The sequence below is a fragment of the Alosa sapidissima genome, chromosome 17 (genome assembly GCF_018492685.1).
Source record: "Alosa sapidissima isolate fAloSap1 chromosome 17, fAloSap1.pri, whole genome shotgun sequence".
In the NCBI taxonomy this organism is placed as follows: domain Eukaryota; kingdom Metazoa; phylum Chordata; class Actinopteri; order Clupeiformes; family Clupeidae; genus Alosa; species Alosa sapidissima.
The window spans coordinates 11,667,253-11,689,292 of NC_055973.1; the positions used below are offsets into that span (position 1 = coordinate 11,667,253).

Consider the following 22,040-nt stretch of genomic DNA (forward strand, 5'->3'; position numbering starts at 1 on the left):
ACCAGAGGGTGACACTGACACTAACTGGGAGAAGTTACTTACACATTTGTTTTCTGTTGTTGCTTGGTACTCTTCTCTTTCCATGTATAAAAATGAACTGATCACAATTGTAAAACATTTCATTAAAAACGTTTTAATTAAATAGTTCATTCATATTCGTCAGACCAGCCATATCTGTACAGTATACAAAAGGTGCAATATATTGTAATAGACTCTGGACATACATTAGAAAAGAAATGGAAAATAAAATGTCCTTTATGCTTTCCAACCACTGCCATAAAAAGAGTGTCCAAATCCATGATATTGTTGTTACTTCTACTGATCCCACAAGCTCAGTTCTGGTCAAGACAGCATCACTTTGATGAGTTGGGCCACCACATGGACATTCAGACTGTTCCCCAGCACCCGGTAACACTGTTTCACCGAGACATCCTCTGGAAAAGCTGACAAAACACAATCACACACACACACTATAATGCAAAACCTGTTATCAAACAAGTAAACTGGGTTTGTGCTGTCTGATCTATAAAGACGATTTATTGATGGTCATCATCTGAAGGATGTGGTCAGAAATCATTTCAGGAACTAAGATGGATGGAGAGAAAGAGGAGAGACGTGGATGCAGATGGGCAGCTCCCTCATAGATAATCAATGCAGCGGTCCTCAATGCACTGCTCAGATTCCTCTTCCCCTTCCTCCTCTGTAGAAGTATCTACACACAAGAGCTTTTTGAACCCCTCCCCAGAGACTACAACCTGGCCTGGCTAAGAAAGAAGTCAATATCCCCATTCACCACACCAGAGACGATGCGTTTTCCTGCGGTAACTCCAGATCCACTTCAACAATTAAATGTCTTTTCCTCACAATCCCTTCAATTCAACTGGGCCTAATTGTGGCCCAAAATAATATTATCCCATATTTGGATTGCTGGGTTTGTGGCGTCACAAAAGAAGAATTAGCAGGTTTGGGAGGAAAGTCTCTGCTACTATACCACATTATCAGACAGTCACACAGTCCACCCCCTAAGGGTATTTAAAGGCTAATGCACTGATTACCCAGTGAGAAAGGGGTCTCGGGAGGATAAAATGAGTCTGAATGTGGTATTTAATTCACCACTACATTTTAATGTCCATCAAAGCACCTTGAGTGGATGGAAATAGAGACGCCAGCCCTGTACCAAACTCCGACCATGGTAAACAAAATCAGGTATTGTAGGCAGTAAATGGTACCAAGCCAAACCAGATTTTGTCCACATCTAAATTTTTCTCGCTACTGAAAAATGTAAGGTTCATCAAATATTATTTTGGAGTATAAAAAAAATATTTTTTTTTTCTAATTTTCCGACAGAAGGGGCGGTACTTCTACGATAGGTGTATAAGGATCTGTTTTCACCCATCATCTGACCTGCTATGCCTCTCTTGCAAATTCCGCAGAGGTCATATTACACCTGGTTACTCTTTAACTCACACAAAGTGAGAAAACTAGAAAAAGGCATCAACACTGGCAACGCTACTCCACTATAACAACTAGTTGTCCTAACTCTTCAAACAACCGTATTAAAGCTAAAACATAGCCAGAACAGATGTGAAAGGGTCAGGCTACTGTGTGTGCACTCCATGCATGAGATGACCAGAATCAGTGAAGGCCAAACACCTCAGACCAACGAATTGACGAATTGACTTTGAAAAGGCAGTTGATTCAGTTGTGCTTTCCCAATATCTAAGGTTTCATTTTGTTCATGGGCTTTCATCTCTGCACTAGGATTCTCTCTGTGTGTGTGTGTGTGTGTGTGTGTGTGTGTGTGTGTGTGTGTGTGTGGTGAGACTCACTGAAGTAAGCGGGAAAGCCCATGAGATTAGCAATCTCTCTGGGAGTGAAATAGCGCAGCTTCAGTCTCTTCAGCCGCCTCAGCTTCTCCTCCTCTGGCTGCAGCTCCAGTGAGCGGAAAGCCTCCTCCATATCCTCCTCCACACAGGAATGCAGCACTGAGCCAGTGCCCTCAACATAGTGGCCATACCTGTGAGAGCCAAGAAAATCATATTGGCTAGAAATCCTCTGATTGGTTGGCCGTCTAATGCGAATATATAACCTTTTCACCGGTTACCAAGGAGATATTCAGATATTTGCACAAAATTGAGAAGATGAAATGTAATTGCTTCGCCCCTTTTCACCTTGAGGTTCACATGAAAATCCATGACTTTATGAAAATCAATAAGAAGACCTGTGAGGCTCTAGGAAAGCTAGCATGGAAGGATCTGATTGTATTCACAATGGTCATTGAGGACACCTTCCTGATACCCTTCAACTTCAACAAGTAAAGCCTGTGTTTCCATCAGAGTCATAAGAATCATATATAGTGCATAATCCCAATCAAAAAGGCTATATAGGGTAACCGTACCCTTTTGTGAAGCACACAGATCGTCTACATGTAGGCCGCACAATGTCCATGAGCAAGGCATAGCGCAGAAGGGTTTTAGGGGGGAGCAGATACTGCTCCATGTCTCCTCCATCTTCTTCCTGGACCTCCAGGAACTCCTGTATCCTCCTGACTGACTCATCGCTGTTCTGACCCATCTTCCTATGGGCGTCCTGGGCTGTCTCCAGCTTGTACAAGATGGTCCCATCCTCTCCATTTGTACTGTCTAGACACTCAGAGGGACAATCTGGCACCATGGTGGTCTCTGAAGAAGCATCATTACCAGAAGACGATGGAAAACTTTCCAAAATCTGCATGGGAAAACATGTCACTTTACTGAATGACCAAATGCTTAAGTCATACTAAGCATATTTTTTATTATGATCACAAAATTGATCTATAAATGCTGAAATATGTGAAATATTTGTCAATTATTATTCAAACATCATGATAGAAGACAATTTAACAGTACCTCTGAGCTTATCTGGAATGTGAAGGAATCTGGAGGTGCTTTTGCTATCAGGAAATAGCGCAGTCTTGAGTTTGGTATTCCAAGCTGTGAACCAGTCAAACATCAGCACTTGATGTACAGCCAAGTGACCTCAAACACACACAATTAATGTAATGAAACAACTTTAGATAAGTTTTATTAACAAAGTATGAAAAAAAGATTCCTTAAGTTATATTTTTGGGCTTTTTAGCCAGAGATGAGGTGTGGGTTCCGGAAATGACCTCAGGCCAGACTCAACCCTTGGTCCCCTTAGACCCGAATAGAAAAATGTGATTCTGTTAATTACCCTGATATATCACATGACTTGAAAAGAAATAGAACTGTGCTGCTTACACAAGTGGGTGTGAGCAGCAACTCCTGGAAGTTGTAGCCACAATCCCTGAGTGTCTTCAGCAGAGCATCTCTAAGAACAAGTTCACGAGGCAAATGATGAATTGAGCAATAAAACCAAAGTCACCAAAAACACCATCTTAGTATGGGACATCAGAGACCAAAGAAAACGACTTCACTGACATTTTTATTAAATGTCTACCAAATGTGTAAATGAAGGGAAAGGGTACAGTATGCATTCTAATCAGCCTAACTGTTCCATAAAGGCTAACTGTAATAAAAGTTCCAAACGAATCTAATTCTAATGGTGAAATTGCACTTTTAATGAGTTGATTCAATTTAAGATGTCCGGGAACAACCACATTTATTTACACAAGTGCACAATGACAAAAGAATCTAAGAAGAGAACATCCTGTCCTAGGACCCCACTGGCTGACATCTGAGTTTCCATGGTAACCACATTCTCTCACCCTCCCCTTTCCCCTGCCTAAGTAAAGGAAGGAAGGAAACACCCCAGTCTCCCGTGGTTACCTTGCACTGGATGTCTCAAAGCCTTTCACGTTCTCCAGCAGAATGAAGCGTGGCAGTTTACTTAGCCTGTAAAGAGGCAGCCTGGTCAATTTTCCCCACCATTCTTTCAAGGTCAGATACATTCCTTTTAGTTTTAAGTAAAAAAAAAAAAGATATGTGCACAGTCATATAGATATATTCAAAAGACCCTATTTCCAATAAAGTTCGGATGCTGTGTAAACTGTAAAGCTATCATTTGTAGATCATACAAACCCTATATTCAATTGAAAAAAGACTACATATCAATTGTTGACATACATAAACTGTTGCTTTTCTGAAAAACGTATGCTCATTTTGAATTTGATGTCAGCAACAAAAAATTTTGAATTCTTGAATTTCCCCTGGGGATCAATAAAGTATCTATCTATCTATCTATCTATCTATCTATCTATCTATCTATCTATCTATCTATCTATCTATCTATCTGCTGTCATATTCTTGCCCAGTATAGGATTTCAGCAGCTCAACAGTTTTGGGTCTTTGTAATCGTTTTTCTTTTTCTTTCCTTGATGCACACAGTGTAACAGGTCTCGACTGCAGGCAGGTCATTTTAGTAAATGTACTCTTCTACTATGAAGGCATACTGTTGTAATATGTGCAAAATACAGTTTGCCATTGTTTTCCTGTAATACTCAAGGTTTTCCTGTAATACTCATTCAGCATTAATTGTGCTTTTCAAAATGTGCAAACTGCCCATGCCATAGATAGATAGATAGATAGATAGATAGATAGATAGATAGATAGATAGATAGATAGATAGATAGATGCTGGCTTTTGAACTGTGTACATATAGCCAAACAAGGCCAGGATAACACAGACATAGTCAAATTTGTCAGTTTAAACATCTGATGTCCATGTCCTTTTTGCAACTAAATATAGGTTTACAAGATTTGCGGATTATCACATTCTGTTTTCATTTACATTTTACACAGCATTCAATTTTTTTCCCAATATGGGATTGTAAATGTGGTGATCATACCATCTCATACCATGCTGATGAGAAATAGCTAGGAGAGGAGCTACATATAAGCTTTATCTTTAGACTAGGTGGAAGTAAATACGAGAGGAGAGATTGATCTGGCTGACCTTGGCAGGAGGTCAAGGATGTACAGGAAGCTTTTAGCCCTTGGGTCAGATACATCACCTTGCAGTCCAATACTGTGGAATAAATAAATTAATAAACACAATCTAGTTTCTTTATCTTTTAGACCTGTTATGCTGAAGCATATGATTGATTACAGATTTGGGCTAGAAACCTTTCAGCCTTATCTTATAGCGCTTAGACCATAAATTATATAACCAGTTATTACAAAAGCACTTGCATCACATATATGATATACATGTATCTACCTCTCTGTCACATAACCTACCGTGTGAAGGGTTGACATGGGGGACTCATCAAAATCATGTCAAATCCCAATTTGTCAAACTCGTTTATAGTGATTCCCTATGAACAACAACAGGAGACATGTCAGGCCTTCCACTGCCAGATCACCTTATTGATGATTAGCCTGTCTGCCAATTCTAGTCTAGGTGTACAATGTATTATACAAGTTGGGTGATAATGTCTACTGTGTTCAGTGGCCTACATATCTGTAAAAGAATCCTGAGAAGGACCTTGTACAACTGTCACCTTAATGAACTCTGCAATTACGAGACTGTCATGAGATGCAGTCAAGTAGTTCAGTAAAAACAGTTAGCAAGCAAAGTCCATGAGACCTATGAATCACTTTCTACTATTTAAATGGATGGTATTTTCTCCTTCCCTCAATTTACAATACAATTACATATAGAGCTATAGAGCTACATGTGAGCAACGTTCTTCCTCTCTGTGTGGAAAAAGAGAGTGTGTGTGTGTGTGTGAGAGAGAGAGAGAGAGAGAGAGAGAGAGAGAGAGAGAGAGAGAGAGAGTGTGTGTAAGAAGCTTTTGGTGGTGTAATTATCCTTCAGCTGACCATGCAACAACAAGGAACCTTTACCCAACACTAAACATCCAAAGTTATTCTTTTACTCAAAACATCCAATTACAGTGTGTGTCATGGGATGTATTGGGATAGGTAAAACAGGAAAAGTTTATGTTTTGCAATATACCAGCAGTAGATCATCTTGTTAAACATACACCCACACAGAGAATTATATTTTTAAGGTCATATCACATCCACATCATATCTGACTAAGTCTTTCTAGGTAACATAATCCCATATTTAGCTAGACAGAGACATTTTCTCAGAGATATTTTTACAACTCACTGTTTTATTATTCTTTACATGACCACTCTAACTTCCATAAGGAGTCCAGGATCAGAGAGGTCAAAATGAGGCCTAATACTCATTTTAGTACTGATGGAAACTGATGACTGACTCACCTCGATGGTCTTGGGCAATAAAGTGGTGTTGGGGAAATTGTGTTTGTAAATGTGATTGGCTGTTGTATTGACGTCCACAGCAGCCACCACTTCAGCCATCACTCCACTCTCTGAAAAGTTTGAGCAAACCAGAATAACCATAAGTGGAAGGGTCACTCAGTACTTTGAACATTTGATCAACACATTACATAAATGTATATAATGCATACATCTACCCAATGTAAAGTTAATTCATATTCCCAAGAGATCTAAAAGTATACTATCTGATGTGCCATATTGGGTGGAAGTAAGATGACAAATGTTGCTGTGGATTTTGTCCATAAGCAAGTACTAAAACGAGCAAATGATTTCCATAAAATGCCAATGTCCTCTCGCTGAGTAACTTGCATTCTTCCTTAAAGGAAACAGTGACACCTGTTGTAACTCTACCCCAGGTGTGAAGTGACAGGTCAATATAGCCTAAAGTTACACAGTATGCTTTGCCTGCTTACGCAGCTGACTTTACTGAGACACTTTCCGACGACATTCCCATCGCGTGACATTGCACCAAACATGCATCGCTTTTCGATTCTACTCTCAACACAGAGCCCTATTCCAATGTGGCCATGACCCACACGTAAAAGCTAATCATCAAGTCTTGTCAGGTTTGTTAGTTAGCTAGTTAGCTGGCTGGCTGGCTCGCTGGTTAGACTCGAAGTTCATGCTCAGATACGGCTTCTCCGCGTTTCTAACTTAAAGCTGTTGTATGTTTGATAGTGGTAAAAGAAACCTGCCTTTCAATGCGTAGTGCATTCCACCTATCCCACTGTATAATTCTAATACACGCAAACCATCCATTTCACAATCCAAACAGTCTGAAGCGCTAGGGTCCTCCTCCTACAGCTCAAACTAGCCTACTTGTAAACAGTCACACGTGGGTACGCTTCAAGCTATACTTCCGTCTGGATACAAGAGCCACATGAAAGGTTCCGGATTGAATTACGCACCGCCAAATGCTTGCCCGTTAATTTGTTAGATACTTATTATAATATAAGGCTATGTCAATCTTTATTATTAATATTAAGTGATAGGCCTAGAATGTATTAGTCTGATGATTTTTCAGGTTGAGGCTTTGCATAAGTCTTGTTTTGTGAGACGTCTGTCCTTCTAGGCTAATTTGGATGTGCCCCAAGCAAGTTTCCACAGTCATAAGTCTCCTCTCGAAGCAGGAAATGTAGACTGGTGTTTTTTTGTGTTTTTTTCGTTTACCTTAATTAGATCATGCGAAAATCAGATTTCACACAGGAAACAAGCAATGCAATTTAATGTGCTCAGAAAACTAAACAAGATATAGGCCTTAGTTAGATCGCAAATCTGCTACACCACATTGTCATTTAATGACTTGAATGCCTATGCAAAATGTCAAATGCAAATGTCAACAACGAATGCGCAGTGAAAAATCAAATACTTTTTATTTATTAAAGATAGACTCCACCTGCCTTTGTCCCAATATGGGATCGAGAGTTTCATGCCCCACCCAAGCCTTCGTATCAGCTGTGGTTAACTTACGTAAATGCAGTTGGCCATTTGTTGTGTGGAGCTTAACCACAGGCTGCTGGTTCTGTCAGTCACTCTCTCTGCACCGTTATGTTATTTGCATAGGGAGGGGAGTATAAATCCGCTCTCACACTCAGCATCAGTGTTGCTGGGGCAGTAGTTGATTTGTGCGCACGGAAAGCTGGTAGGAGGGAAGTATACGCGATAAAAAAGAGAAGTAACTCAAGCACTGAAGGATTACAAAATGTCAAGATCCACGGTCCAGTCCTCTTACAATAGGATGTTCGGTAGGACCGAGCAGCGGCCCTCCATGACTCGTTCTACTTACTCAAGTCGCCAGTACTCCAGTCCAGTACGCTCTTCCCGGACATCCTACAGCGTGTCGTCCGCTCCCCCTAGCATCTTTGCCAGCAAGACCAGCAGGCTCCGCAGCAGTGCCATGATCAAACTCAGCAGCGATAATGTGGACTTTGCTCTCTCCGATGCCATCACAGCGGACTTCAAAGCGAACCGGACTAATGAAAAGGCAGAGATGCAGCACCTCAACGACAGGTTTGCCAGCTACATCGATAAAGTTCGGTTCTTGGAGCAGCAGAACAAAATTCTCATCGCAGAGTTGGATCAGCTTAGGGGCAAAGGTATGTCCCGCGTCGGGGACCTGTATGAGGAGGAGATGAGGGAGCTGCGCCGTCAGGTGGACCAGCTTACCAACGAGAAATCCAGAGTCGAGTTGGACCGGGACAACTTGGGAGATGACATCCAGAAGCTTCGTGAGAAGTATGCATGGTTCTATCTATAGACCTAATATTTTAACACAACTATAGGAAGCGTGAAAGTATGCGCACTGGAAAGTACATTTTGTCCTGTCGACAAAAGACTGTAGTGTAGTAACCTAATGTAATCTATTGGATGTCGTTGGTTATGTTCATCAAAATAATCGCTGCCTATGATGTAGTCCAGTATTCTGTATCTCAAAGGTATATGAAAGAAGAAAGCAGGCTATTTTGTTTTAAATCACATACTGGAGCCTGGTATTTGAAAGAAGAAAGCAGGCTATTTTGTTTTAAATCACATACTGGAGCCTGGCTTGGTTTTGCTACCTGGTTCAAGTTCTGCTCTGATAGAGAAATTAGGATTGTGTGAATTAGCATTGAATGAAACCTTTACATTTTACCCCTAGTGCCCGAAGCTTTTACATTTATTGTATTTCGTTTCCATGAACTTCCTATAGAAACGTGGGTTATTTGTGTAGGTCCCTACCATAGGAATATAGGCTAGTCTGTTAAACACATGCAGAAGTGGGTGTGGCTCATACAACAAACAGTTCTAACACTGTCAGATGTCATTTGCAGGCTGCAGGATGAGATGCTTCAGAGAGAAGATGCTGAAAACAACCTCCAAGGCTTCAGACAGGTGTGTTACAGTATGTGTTCACTCCAAAGCATGGTGGGGGGGGATGTAAAATTATCTAGTTAGGTTGACAGCAAGGCACACCTTTGAATAGTTGCTGTTATTCTGCTGGCTTGAAGTCAGCTTAGTTCAAATTCCATCCATCTCAGTCACCGCTGTCAAGCCAGGCAGACACTGTGGCCCAATTTGAGCCCAGATCAGTCAGTTAATTACATTAAGTCATTCCCATAACTTTTGATTTAATTGGCTGAATTCCTATAACAACATTATTTTCCCTCAATGCATTTTTTGAGAAAGCACAGAATGAATGAAAATGTAAAAACCAAACCAAAGTTTAAGGGTACTGCTTGCCATATTTTTAAGTGTACTGAGCGTTGATGTAGATCCTGAAAGAATGTACAAAGTGCAAACATCTGTTGGAAGCTGTTCAACTGAGGACGACGCCCAGCACCTAGGAAACTGGCAGGATCTGGTCAGGCTGCCACCCAGTGTTGGTTTGGCCAGCGCCATTTAAAAGGGCTGCTTTGTGGCAGCAGGAAAGCGGCTTCTCCGTCGGCATTGTTTCAGAGCTGATGAGGAGAGGGGGGTTGTGGGAAGATGACAAGGCAAGCTGTTGTTCTGTGTGTGTGTGTGTGTGTGTGTGTGTGTGTGTGTTGTGTGTGTGTGTGTGCGTGTGTGTCTAGGGGTGGAGAGGTTGGGACTGAAGAGCAGAAACAGTGAACTAAAGGCCTCAACCATTGTCTGTCAAGAGGGCCTACTGTGTAGGGCAAGCTGCTGACTTTGTGAGGAGATGTACTGGCTTCTAGTTAACTAGGACTCCACATCAGCAAATAGCCAAGTTTTTATTTTGTTTCTACATACCAGTCACACTTAGCAGATTGTCATCCCCAGATCTGTGCTGTACTGTTGTACAAATGTGGCGCTTCCTGTGGCTGTGACTTCCTGTGAATAATAACAGAAAGTCACAGAGATGGTGCTTAAACCTACCCTTATCTTGGCCATTCTTCTGTGAAATGGGGAAAAAATGCCCCATCCCTTTTGGTTTTCTCTACATGCAACATTACATATTACCTATCAATTTTTTTACGACCAACAGAGTTATTCAATTCAGGGTGGTACTGTAGTGGTTGATAACTTTAACTCTGGATGAAAGACTGTAAAGTTCAGCCTTAACCCTGGGTTTTGGACTATCTGTCTCACTTGTATATTCTGTTTGTGTTACACTTGTCTCTGTGTGTGTGGTGTGCGTGTGTGTGTGTGTGTTTGGTTGCAGGATGTGGATAATGCGGCCCTGGCCCGTCTTGACCTGGAGAGGAAGGTGGAGTCCCTGCAAGAGGAGATCATCTTCCTGAAGAAGCTTCATGATGAGGTGAGGAAGGACACAGAGCCGGCAGGCAGCCTCCCCCTGCGCCGCTCCAACCACCTGACCCAAACACCCTGTCTCTGTCTCTCCTGGAGCAGGCTGCCTTAGGTCAGCCAATGGCTGACAATCTCACCGGGAGTTGAGAGCATAATGAGATTGGCGGGTAGAGTGGGTGGGGCACCGCCATGGTGATTATACGCTCAACGGAAGCGGCAGTATTATGTCAGAGGGATAAGGAAGGAAAGCAGCTGTCTTCCCGAGAGGAGACTGTTCATGTTTAAACATCCTACCCAGGAAATGCACGGGATAGAAGACCAATTAATTTAATTTAATGGGCTAAAAAGCCATTGGACATTATGAGGACAGTCAGTCACCAAGTTACATTGTTTTGTCTTACAGTATCACTGTTGTTTGTAAATCCACAAGATAAAACCTTACTGAAAATCAAATCTCTGTAGAAAAACGTAGGACAAAATCAGGAAACATTTTCTTGAATATGCATGAGTGAACCAGGCATGTGACCTCTCATTCCCTGTCATAATACCCCACATACCCACAACCCAGACCATGTCTTAATAATCCATCTCTTTCTCTCTGTCTCTGCAGGAGATGTGTGACCTTCAGGCTCAAATCCAGCAGCAGCATGTTCAGATTGATATGGATGTGGCCAAACCCGACCTGACCGCTGCGCTGCGGGACGTCAGACTGCAGTACGAGTCACTGGCTACCAAGAACCTCCAGGAGTCCGAGGACTGGTACAAATCCAAAGTGAGTGTGTCAGCATACACATGTGTAAGACCGTGGGGATGATCTGTCTCTCTAGAGGCAGTATGGATACATTCAAGTGGCCTTCTCTAGAGGATGTGTCCTTAAGTGCGGAGCAGATGGTGTGCTTGGGCCACCATCAGGCCCTGAAGGACATCTGGACACTCTGTGAGAACAAAAGACGTTTCCAACCCCCATCCCCCGTCTCAGATCACAATGAGAGGTGAAAGTGTGACCTGGGAAGAGTCTGCTGCCGTGATCTTTTGTCTGCGAGGTGGTTCCAAGGAATTAAATGGTGGCATTTTTCCAAAGGAGATCAAACCCTTTTTAGCATGTGTAATCCAGGGAGCGTGTATCTCTCTCTCTCATTCTGTGTGTGTGTGTGTCTGTCTATTCTCTCATGATGCTCTGTCCTTTAGTACTGTGCTCTGTCTTTCTACTTATATATTGTGTGTAGAAGAAGAATAAGGAGCATGAATAGAATAAGTGTCATTTTTCTGTAAAGACTAGATATTATTATGGACATACACTATGAAGTATTTTCTTCATCCACAGCTTTTTATATTGCCATAAGAAGATACAGAAACACATACATTACATTATTGCTTTAATGCTCTCTCTATCTCTCTGTCTCTCTTCTGACCTCTTTCTGTGCAGTTTGCGGACCTGTCTGAAGCAGCTGCTCGTAATACTGATGCCATCCGTCAGGCTAAGCAGGAAGCCAATGACTATCGCCGACAGGTGCAGGCTCTCACCTGTGAGGTCGATGCCCTGAAAGGCACGGTGAGTCAGCCACCACCACCATCAGCATCCTTTATCCTCACACATGACAACTAGTGCCACCACCACCATCAGCATCCTTTATCCTCACACATGACAACTAGTGCTACCACCACCATCAGCATCATTTATCCTCACACATGACAACTAGTGCCACCACCATCAGCATCCTTTATCCTCACACATGACAACTAGTGCCACCACCATCAGCATCCTTTATCCTCACACATGACAACTAGTGCCACCACCACCATCAGCATCCTTTATCCTCACTCATGACAACTAGTGCCACCATTGGAGCGGAAAGAGGGCTCCCAAAAGAGATGTAAGTTTGGAGGTTGGGGGGGGCTTGCTAAAATTGAACATGGTACAAGACTCTTATGCAACCGACATTTTGCTTTGTCACGGTCATGAACAACGTGAGTCGGATGAAGTTGAATAGTGCAGATCAGTTAAGAGCAAATAAGAAAGGAAATTCTATTAGTGCTACAAATATTGAAACAAATATTTATATAAAAAATAATGTTAGTTTGAACTGTACTTTCTTTTCTTTACCTTCAGAATGAGTCACTGGAACGACAGATGAGGGAGACAGAGGACTGCTTCTCCAACGAGGCGGCTGGTTACCAGGACAACATTGTCCGCCTGGAGGAAGACATCCGTAACATGAAGGATGAGATGGCACGCCACCTGCGCGAGTACCAGGATCTGCTTAATGTCAAAATGGCGCTGGACATTGAGATCGCCACTTACAGAAAACTGCTGGAGGGTGAAGAGAGCAGGTGAGAATCTGCCACAGCGTCTCTCTGATCTGCATTACACCGTGACCGTATGAGATGCCATCTTTGCCACTTGAAACAAGTTTTAAGACTGTGAATTCAATTTTTGACTATTTGGCTATTTTTGACTATCCTATTTTGACACAATTATGATTCTCTCTTCCATGTTCTCACCTTTGCTCTTTTTTTCCTTTTCAGAATCACCACTCCATTGCCCAACTTCTCTTCTTTTAACTTGAGAGGTAGGTATTGTTATTGACACAATAGTGCATACATGACACAACACCTTATTCTTCCTCTCAGAGATCTTCACAGCCCTTATAGGGCAGTCTGCTCTACTGCATACCAGAATAGGTCAGACACAGTTTTCAAGCCTCTGCTCTTAAAATCTCCTGAATTATAAATGAGTAACAGAAGTCTGCACCCAGAGTGATGTAACTCAGAAATGGACCAGTGATTGGGCCGCTTACTCTCTTACTTACAGCCTTTTGTATTATCATAGGTTCTACACAAAAAACATCTCATTCCTTTCATTTTTAGAATCCATGATGGAAGTCCATGGAAGACCAATGATGGACACCATGCATAAGAAGGTGCTGATTAAGACTATTGAGACCAGAGATGGAGAAGTGAGTGTATACAGTACCCAGCACCAAGACAATAGCAGAGGACATGACATTCAAATCCATTACACTAGCATTTACTGTCCAAAATAATGTGTCTAGAGTCTAAGTAATGTTGACTGTTGCTTGAGTTTGGTGCATGTTCTGTGCCAGTGAGTTGAGTCCTTCTTTTGTCTCTCTGTTGACATTTGTCCCTGCTAATCATCACACGTCTCTCTATGTCGGAATCCCTCAATCCCCACAGGTGATCAATGAGTCAACCCAGAACCACGATGACCTGGAATGAGCCGCATGTGTCACCTGTGATGAAGAGGAGGATGGAGAGTCTGAATAGGGTTGGGGAGGGGGGTGCATGAGGAGGCAGAAACTGAGGGAAAATAGAGGGATCAAGGAACGTCAATACATATGTTGTTCATGTGAAACTTTCACTTAAAAGTCAACAAAAAAAGACAAAAAAGAAGAAAAAAACAGCTTTAAAAGTGCCTTTTTTGACACGCTAGAAAGATTGGACCAGTGTTTTGTTAGGGTAGAGCAAAGTAGGCACTCTAGAGCAGCAAACCAAGCAGCTTTACTGAATGTTCTTGTTTACCACGCAGTCTCTAGTTTACCCTCCACGAGTTAAGGCCACAGCAATACTTTTGAGAAACAGTTTGTTTTTTTACTGTTACCATTTACCAAAATTCTAAATGAATGAAACAAATGTTTTGTGTGCACACCACGACTGTCTGTGCTTCTACCAGTCAATAAACTTTTGAAAAAAAACAATGTTAAGAGAGCTTTCATTTGGACCGTAATACAGCATAAATGCATGTTTTGCATGTTTTCTTTATTACTTCAGTGTAATACCCTGAGTGCATCTGTAATAATTCATTATACATCCGTCTAATAATTCAGGAAGATGTGGTCTAGATGTTACACTTTTAACTATTCATTGTCTTTTGGTAGACAAGTCAAAGTTAATTTTTTCATGCTTCAAAGACAGAAAACATTTATGAGGCCGTGGGAGAGGTGATGATGCCTCTTCACAAGTGCATGCCATGCATCTACCAGTGGCACTGAAGAAAAACCTTTAAGTCGTTTTTCTTGACCAGCATCCAAACTGGCATTCCAGGTTTAAAATTGCTTTCTTCCAGCCAAAGCCTCTCAAAGGGAAACAAGTGAATGACCACACAGTTTCAGCATGCACCATTGTCATATGAAGGGGCTTAAAGTATTTTATTTCGCCCCCACAATAAAGGGATTAATGGCTGTTTTGGAGCAACAATTCATGACATAAAATGCATAATGACCATCTTGAATACTCACAAAAACAAAGATGCACTGGCTAGGTAAAGGTGAATGCAACAGGAACGGTGAAGTGTGCAGCCATTGCAGTAGCTGCTCTGCCTGAGTCTCCATCTCCTCCAGCCTGGTCATATGTTATTATTCATGCAGTGAGTCTCCAGTGCAGATATCTCACCTCCCAAGCGAGTGACAAAGCATCCTGAGCCTTTGCTGATGTCACATGGTTCCAGAGGCTCCGTCCCACGACAGCTGGAGACCCCAACTCTGGAGAAATGTGCTATTCGCCTTATTCACCGGATGGCCAGCACGAGGCTAAGGGGTACACTAGCCATTACACCTCAGTCCAGCAGATGGTGGTGGTAATGTACTCTGTTTGCAAACTGCCAAAAAAAAGCTCACCAAAAAGAAGGTGGGGTTCACTGGCCTGTTCTTCAGTGAGTTTTTTTTGGCAGTTTGCAAACAGAGTGCATTACCACCATCTGCTGGACTTAGGTGTAATGGCAAGTCTACCCTTTAGCCTCGTTCTGGCCACCGGGTGAATAAGGCAAATAGCATTTAGACTCCCATGACATCCATGACTGAATTTAGGGAGAAAGATATTAACCGTCAGAGAGAGGTGATGATGTGCTGTATTTACGCAATTCATTATTCAGTATTATTAACCACACTACAAGTAAATAATTAAAATGTCCCTGAAGCCCTATTGTATTATAGGCTACATTATGGGGACACCCCATTGTGTCTTATTGACATCGGCAATACAAGCATGGCAGTTGAAAGTCAGCCTGCAAACCTGGTGATTTTGGTTGGAAACTGTGATGAATTCAGGGACTGAATAAACTGTGTTTACTTACGTTTAGCCTCCACTACATCCATGCCCAAGATGTGCCGCCTGAAATGCACGGCTACATAAACAAGTCTTGCACACAGGAAGAAAGCTGTTGGGTCTTTTTTTACATTTTATTTTATTCTTGTAAATAAAATAAATGTTCTTTGCATCATGTGAAGCAGACCTGTTGGTTACAACATAATAAACTATTTTAAATGTAAAGCATCCAATGCATATCGGCCCCATGTGTCCGAACACGAGCATAATTTCTAAATTTTGTCCAAACCCGACCCGACCCATCGGGTCCCGTCGGGCTCGGGTCGGGTAGCCACACTCTAACACATACACAGATAAACCTCCTCCCCCAAACACTCATTTAGCCCTCCCACACATATACCCCCCATACACAGACTCCCCTCCTCTACACACACCATTTTGCCCCATCCCCCCCACCCCGTCACACATACCCTAACACCCCCTCACACACACACACACAGACAAACCCCCCCCCCTCACACCTCATTAACCCCCCCCACCCCCCCAATACCCCAGCCACCCCCCCCTCCAACACTCACACACACACAGATACATCTCCCCCACACACCCGCCACCCCATACACATACCTTGTTCGGTTTCGATACGTAAAAGCCTTGCTGAGATATAAGCTCATTCCCTAACTCTAGCGCCCCCATAGTGGTTAAAAGTCAACATAATTGTTGACAACATATTGTTTTGTACATCCTCAGGATTTGGTCCGAAGTCCTCATTTGGTTTCGATAGGTGAAAGTGTGGCCAATTATAGCGCCCCTAGTGTCAAACTTGTTTAACAAACCAAATTTATTGTACGTCCTCAGAATTTGTTCACGAGTAATTTTGCTAATTACAGCGCCACCTAACGGTCAAAAGTCATCTAATTTATTGAGCCTCCTCCTAATTGGGTCCTGTTTCAGACCAGGTGCGTGAACATCGCGTGTCTTTTGCATGTCAGTTACGTGGCGGCTACGTGGCGTTTTCTATGTCTTTCCTAGCGTTCATGGGCATCAAAAAAAACTTTTTCCCAGTGAAAACGTTATCATTCTGCATCATTCACGTTACGTAATGTGTGAGTCTGAGGTCAGAAACTGGGGCTAGATTTTGCTAATAGCGTTGCCCAGTTAGGGGCTTGTCATCACTTTTGTCGTCACTTTGTAGTTTGTTTGTAGTCCATATGGCCTTTCATGTCCAACAGTTTTAATGACACTTGAAAGCTGCATATCTTTACTTCACAAGCGTCTTACACTATATTTTAAGCAAATACAGTTGTTTATTTAGGATTAGTGAGCGTATGTTTTAACCTATGTAGTGGCATCCATGTTTGTCTGTTAGGATCCTGCCTGGATGGAGTGACTTTGTGCCACCCTGGTGGCAACTTTGTGTAGTATCCTGTGTGTGCTGTGTTTGCCTGGTTCCCCATGTGCTTTGTGTTACCTGCCTGGCACCTGTCTTTGTCTCCGCCCCATCTCCTTATTATGACCGCCGCTAGCGAAGCTAGCAAAGCAGTCATATAGTGATTGTTAAAGGGTTTTTTTTCCCCCCGTCATCTACTTCCTGAATTTTTGGTCAACGATACCCGATACCCACTAGACTTTTACGGAAAAATTTAGTTTGGTCCCCGGGGGCCACTTCCCCCCCACGCTGGGCCCCAGGAACCGCAAAAAATGCAGTTTTTCCTAAAGAACTACCTGAACTGTGGCACCGAGGATGAAGAATTTTTTATGGTATGTTGGTCTCAAGGGCCCACATCAACCTAGCCCATAATCACTCATTTGTGATTTACACCCCCCGGTAAAAATGAAAATGCAATATCATTCTGCTTTCATCGCCCCTCTCTTCAGCTAAGATGTTCAGAACTGCACCAAATTTTATGTGTATGATTAACCTGACATTATCTGGGGGTATACCCCATATAGTTTCGTAGAATTTCATCCATGGGGGGGTGGGGGGGGTCTAAAAAATTAAGTTATGTGTACATTTAGTGACTGTACACTCATTGGGCTGTAGATGGTGGTGCACACATATACACATGCACACACACACAGGCACGCACATACTATCAGTATCGGCAATTAGAACGGCCGATACATAATTACAAATTCAGTAGGATTAAAGGAAAACCAAAAACCAAAAATCATTATTTGGCTGCATTTTAGTCGTTTGTCCACCAGATGGCGCATCGTTGCAGTGAGACATAATTTTGTTGGAAGTTAATCTAAAGTGGGTTGGAAAGACACGCTTCCTAGCCTACAAGGACAACACTGTAGTTTACCGCAGAGAACGTCTAATAAGGGTAGGATGATTTTCACATGAAATGTAATTCCCATTTCTTCTTGAAGCCAAAATAAATCTGAGAATGTTTATCAGACATGCTTGATTTTAACTGCAGGTACGTTAATCTTATACAAGTTGTATCAATAGCCTACGACCTAGGTAAAATAATGTTAGGCCTACTGTTAGCCAAGTCATGATGTCAACATTGGGGGGGACCAAATCTGTGGTGGGGTCTGAGGGCCATGCAAAAAATATTATTAAAAATCACAAACAAGTCGTTACGACGTTTTTTCCAACTTGTGTGCCGTCGCCACATTTGATTTCTACGTTTTGCCTGCATGGATGCGTGATTGAGTTCGCATCTAAATAATATGCAAGATGCAACAACCATTTCTAAGAGGCCTATAAACAGGGTAATTCCTGGCATTTGTAGTAGCATATGAATGCATTATTTATGTTGTAAGATATGTGAAAGAAATTAATGACACATGCTTGCACAAATTCATCATTTAAAAAAAACCTTTTCACTTTCGCTATCATTGCGACAATAGGTTACAATATGGAAAATGTTTCAAAGCTCCCTTTGAGTCTGATCGGCTCCAAAAATGTATGGGATTTCCTTAGCCTGTGCTACACCTTTCCAACAAGTTTTGTGAGAATTGTGAGCTTTTGCGATATTGTTGCCAGCCCTACCTCACCGCAGTAGGGTCAGAGAGGGTTAAAGCGGAGCTAGTATGGTAATCAAGGATCTTTGGTAGGGTGCAGTAAATGGAAGCTTTTGACGCCACTAACGAAAAGGAAAACGACCAGGTCAAACCACTCAGGGGTGTAGGCTACTCTGGAACCATCACTAGGTCACTAATTTGTGCGTTATTTATGTTTGATTACATTTCAGATGGTGGTGGTTGTTAGTTTCCTCTAGAGTATTTTTTCTTTATTTATTTTTCTATGTCCGTATATTGGGGGGGGGGACATTTTGGTCATATTTGAATATTGGGGGGGACACGTCCCCCTCAATGTCTATGGTGACTACGGCCCTGCTGTTAGCATTGGTTGAGTGATGAAGGCCAGTTTGATTAGGCTATTGGTGTATTTGTAGAAAACCATAAATGCTGTTACCAAGCAAATTGATATCAGCGCTGTAAATTGTATCTTTCGACTGTCATCTTCTTTTCTGACCATATAGTCTACAGGAGCTAAGTGAGTTAGCCACAACGCATTCGCTAACGTGATGGTTTTCTAATGGAAAATATAGGCCTACCTGAAAGATAACCTGTCTATGAAGCATCCTAAACAGGCTGGGATATTTCTGCTTGCTAAATAGGTTTTCCTGCTGTTGATTCGCTCACAGTCCTTGGTGGCCCTGTCAGTGCAAGTGTTGCATTAAGTCCACAAAAAGTCTCAAGCATCTGAGCTGACGTTCATTCCCAAACACAGCTACTTCAATCCTCTATTTTCAAACATTAAGGAAGAGCATGGCTCAAAGTAGGCCTAAAGTAACTAGGGCTGAGACGACGTAATTGACTAGACATAAATTCATCAAAGTGAATCATTTGTGTCAACTCGTCACAATGTAGATTTATTAACGCACCCGTGATGATCTACATCTCCATTCAAACCAAATGTTTTAGAGCGCACTTTGAGAGACATATCCAGGGCAGGGCTGTACCTGTTGCACGTGCTACAAAAATCATTCTGTGCAATGGATGATTTACCAACGTTACGTCTGATACAGTTTTATGGCTATACATGCGTGAGACTGAGACGCTTGTTTGTTTGTTTGAAGTGCGTGATTAGGTTGTGAGAGGTGAATCGGTGTGCTTTGATTCCAACTTGGTAGTTGTAGTCTATGCGATTAAAAAGCCCGTCTGTGAAGTATCCAAAAAATGATCACTTTCATTATGGCTGCTTTAGCCACAGACCTTCAGCTAGGCTACCGTACAGTGGGCCCCATTTAGAAGTGGCCACTTCATTCACGCTTTCTGTGATTCATGCAGCTGGGTGAAATGTATTACAACTTTTCGCCAAGAGGTGGCAGCTTAAGTCCGCTTGATACTGTAAGCCAGATGTTTTCAACCACTGGTCCGAGGACATTGCTGGTGGTCCATGACTATGGATTCAGTAGCCTAGTTGCAATGTGGAAATCAGTATTTTTCCCAAGAACAATAACGGACGCAGCTCTCAACTTGGCCCGTTAAAATGTGAACAGTCTAGCGACGCATTTCATGAAGGCCCTTTTGGACATGTCAGTTATTTGTACCACTGGTTAGATGTAAAACTGCATTTCGTTTTAGACTATTGGTATTTAATATGTGCATTGACAATAAAGTTGAATATCATATGAACTAAAGATGACTAAAATCTTGCAAATGTAGAAGAAGAAACATTCACAAAATCCATAGCATGACCTCTCTTCTTGTAGCTGTTGAAAACTGCATGGAAATGACAGGGATTGTTTTGTTTGTAAATAAATAAATAAATAAATAAATGTAAAACTGATACCTTGTGCTTTCCCCAATTACAATGTAGCCTACAGGTGTACATGACCTTTCATCAGTCCAGTTGCAATGGATGAACTGTGATGAACTGCCCTACTTGTGATTGTTTAGAGATTTTAAAGGTTTTATAACAATGCTACAAATTTTTTGGCTAGTGCTACAAATCTATTCACCTTAGCAGCGCCAGTAGGCTACTTGATGTGCGGCCCGCACACACACACACAGGCATGCCAAACAAGGATACACAAAAGTTTCAAGAGTGGGGGATGGAGTAGAAGATAGATACAAATTGATTAGTGTGAATTATGTTCGTGGAACGGATGTACAGGACTGAGCGGCGGTCATATTTTGTACGCTATGCGGTACATCTAGTTTGGTCTGTGCTTCCTGTCTTGTTAGTTTTCCCTCTGTTTCTGCCTCCACACCTGTTCCCCGTTATTGTCTCGTTGATCTCGTCGGCGGCGGCCTCTCTGCCTATTAAAACATCTCTTTATTTTTGTATCAATAGGAAAATAAGACCTTTATTCCAGACTGACATTGTTGCTATTCCCTTTGTTATTCCATACTGGAATGGTATAGTAGAGAATATTCCTTGGAAAAAAGTGTGGTCCTTGCCTTTTAAATACATTGTTACTAATAAAGTGAAAGAAGTTTCATTTAGACTAATACACAGGTTTTACCATGCAAAATCCTTCCTTAAAAGATACAAGCAGGATATTGAGTCTAACTGCTCGTTTTGTAATAGCACTGATGAAAACGTGTCACATCTTTTTTGGAATTGCCCCCATACAGTGAAATTCTGGTCAGAGTTCCTAAAATTAATTCATACAGTATTAATCCCAGATTTTTCATTTTGCTTTAAGGATGTTTTCTTTGGTATGTTTGACTTTGAAGCTGAATATGAAGGTAAACACTTCATTATCGATCTTTTATTTCTATATACTCAATACTACATCCATAGGAGCAAATTCAGTGGTTCTAAACCAGTGGCTGGCACTAGGCTAATAAAATGAAATTGAAATAAATCAATCTGAATCTGAGCCCTCAACATAATCCTCTTCATCGTGTGGTCATTCAGTGAAGGAGGTGGAGACCTCCAGCAAGATTAAGATTAAGAAAGACTAAGATGACAATTGAGTTGTAGTATGCTACATGCGTTATAGGCTATTTGTTGGTCTTCAGAGACAGTGTGTGTATTAAACTACATAAAACATTTTTTTTAAATGTTTGGGGTGCCTTGAGATTTTTCTTTCATGTAAAGGGTGCCGCGACTGATAAAAGGTTGAGAACAGTCTAAACCATTCTTTTCTGGTTTTATAATTGAGTTTAGAGATTAGGCCTACATTGATTCAATTAGGCTACTCAAAAAATACTACGGCCGTAAGAACTCGTGTGTGACCTCAAAGGTTTATTAATGTGTCCTTTTTTTCTGCCTATACCACCCTGTCTACCTAGGCCTATTGTGACTGTGGCTGTACCCCTGTATGTTCTAGCCTATCTGATGTAATGTTGTATGTCATTTGTTCTGTGTATTTTGTGTTGTATTTGAGTAATGAACTGTACAAGTAGGCTAAATTAAAAAAGTCTCTTAAAAAAAGGGTCTCTTCGTTTTCTTCACTGTTTTGAATGGAAACGCTTCCAACAAGCTTGCGTGTTATGTGAAAAATAGGCGC

The 22,040-nt window shown here is 41.8% G+C and overlaps 2 protein-coding genes across 3 annotated transcripts; one reads left to right on the top strand and one right to left on the bottom strand.

Moving 5' to 3' along the window:
* Positions 1 to 113: 113 nt before the first annotated feature.
* On the bottom strand, positions 114 to 7,118 carry trdmt1 (tRNA aspartic acid methyltransferase 1). 2 transcript variants are annotated; one of them, XM_042067827.1, is made up of 10 exons: positions 6,966 to 7,118; positions 6,193 to 6,302; positions 5,198 to 5,274; positions 4,914 to 4,985; positions 3,789 to 3,854; positions 3,261 to 3,330; positions 2,889 to 2,972; positions 2,399 to 2,727; positions 1,830 to 2,017; positions 114 to 443 (listed from the first exon to the last, which is right to left on the bottom strand). In XM_042067827.1, the coding sequence occupies exons 1-10, from the start codon at positions 7,027 to 7,029 to the stop codon at positions 343 to 345; spliced, it is 1,161 nt and encodes a 386-aa protein (XP_041923761.1). In that variant the 5' UTR covers positions 7,030 to 7,118; the 3' UTR covers positions 114 to 342. The 2 variants fall into 2 exon arrangements, with proteins under 2 accessions (XP_041923761.1, XP_041923762.1); XM_042067828.1 differs by lacking the exon at positions 6,966 to 7,118 and adding an exon at positions 6,684 to 6,702.
* A 697-nt stretch (positions 7,119 to 7,815) lies between these two features.
* On the top strand, positions 7,816 to 14,213 carry vim (vimentin). The gene is made up of 9 exons (XM_042067826.1): positions 7,816 to 8,505; positions 9,081 to 9,141; positions 10,412 to 10,507; positions 11,108 to 11,269; positions 11,924 to 12,049; positions 12,608 to 12,828; positions 13,024 to 13,067; positions 13,366 to 13,454; positions 13,693 to 14,213. The coding sequence occupies exons 1-9, from the start codon at positions 7,973 to 7,975 to the stop codon at positions 13,732 to 13,734; spliced, it is 1,374 nt and encodes a 457-aa protein (XP_041923760.1). The 5' UTR covers positions 7,816 to 7,972; the 3' UTR covers positions 13,735 to 14,213.
* The last annotated feature ends 7,827 nt before the right edge of the window (positions 14,214 to 22,040 follow it).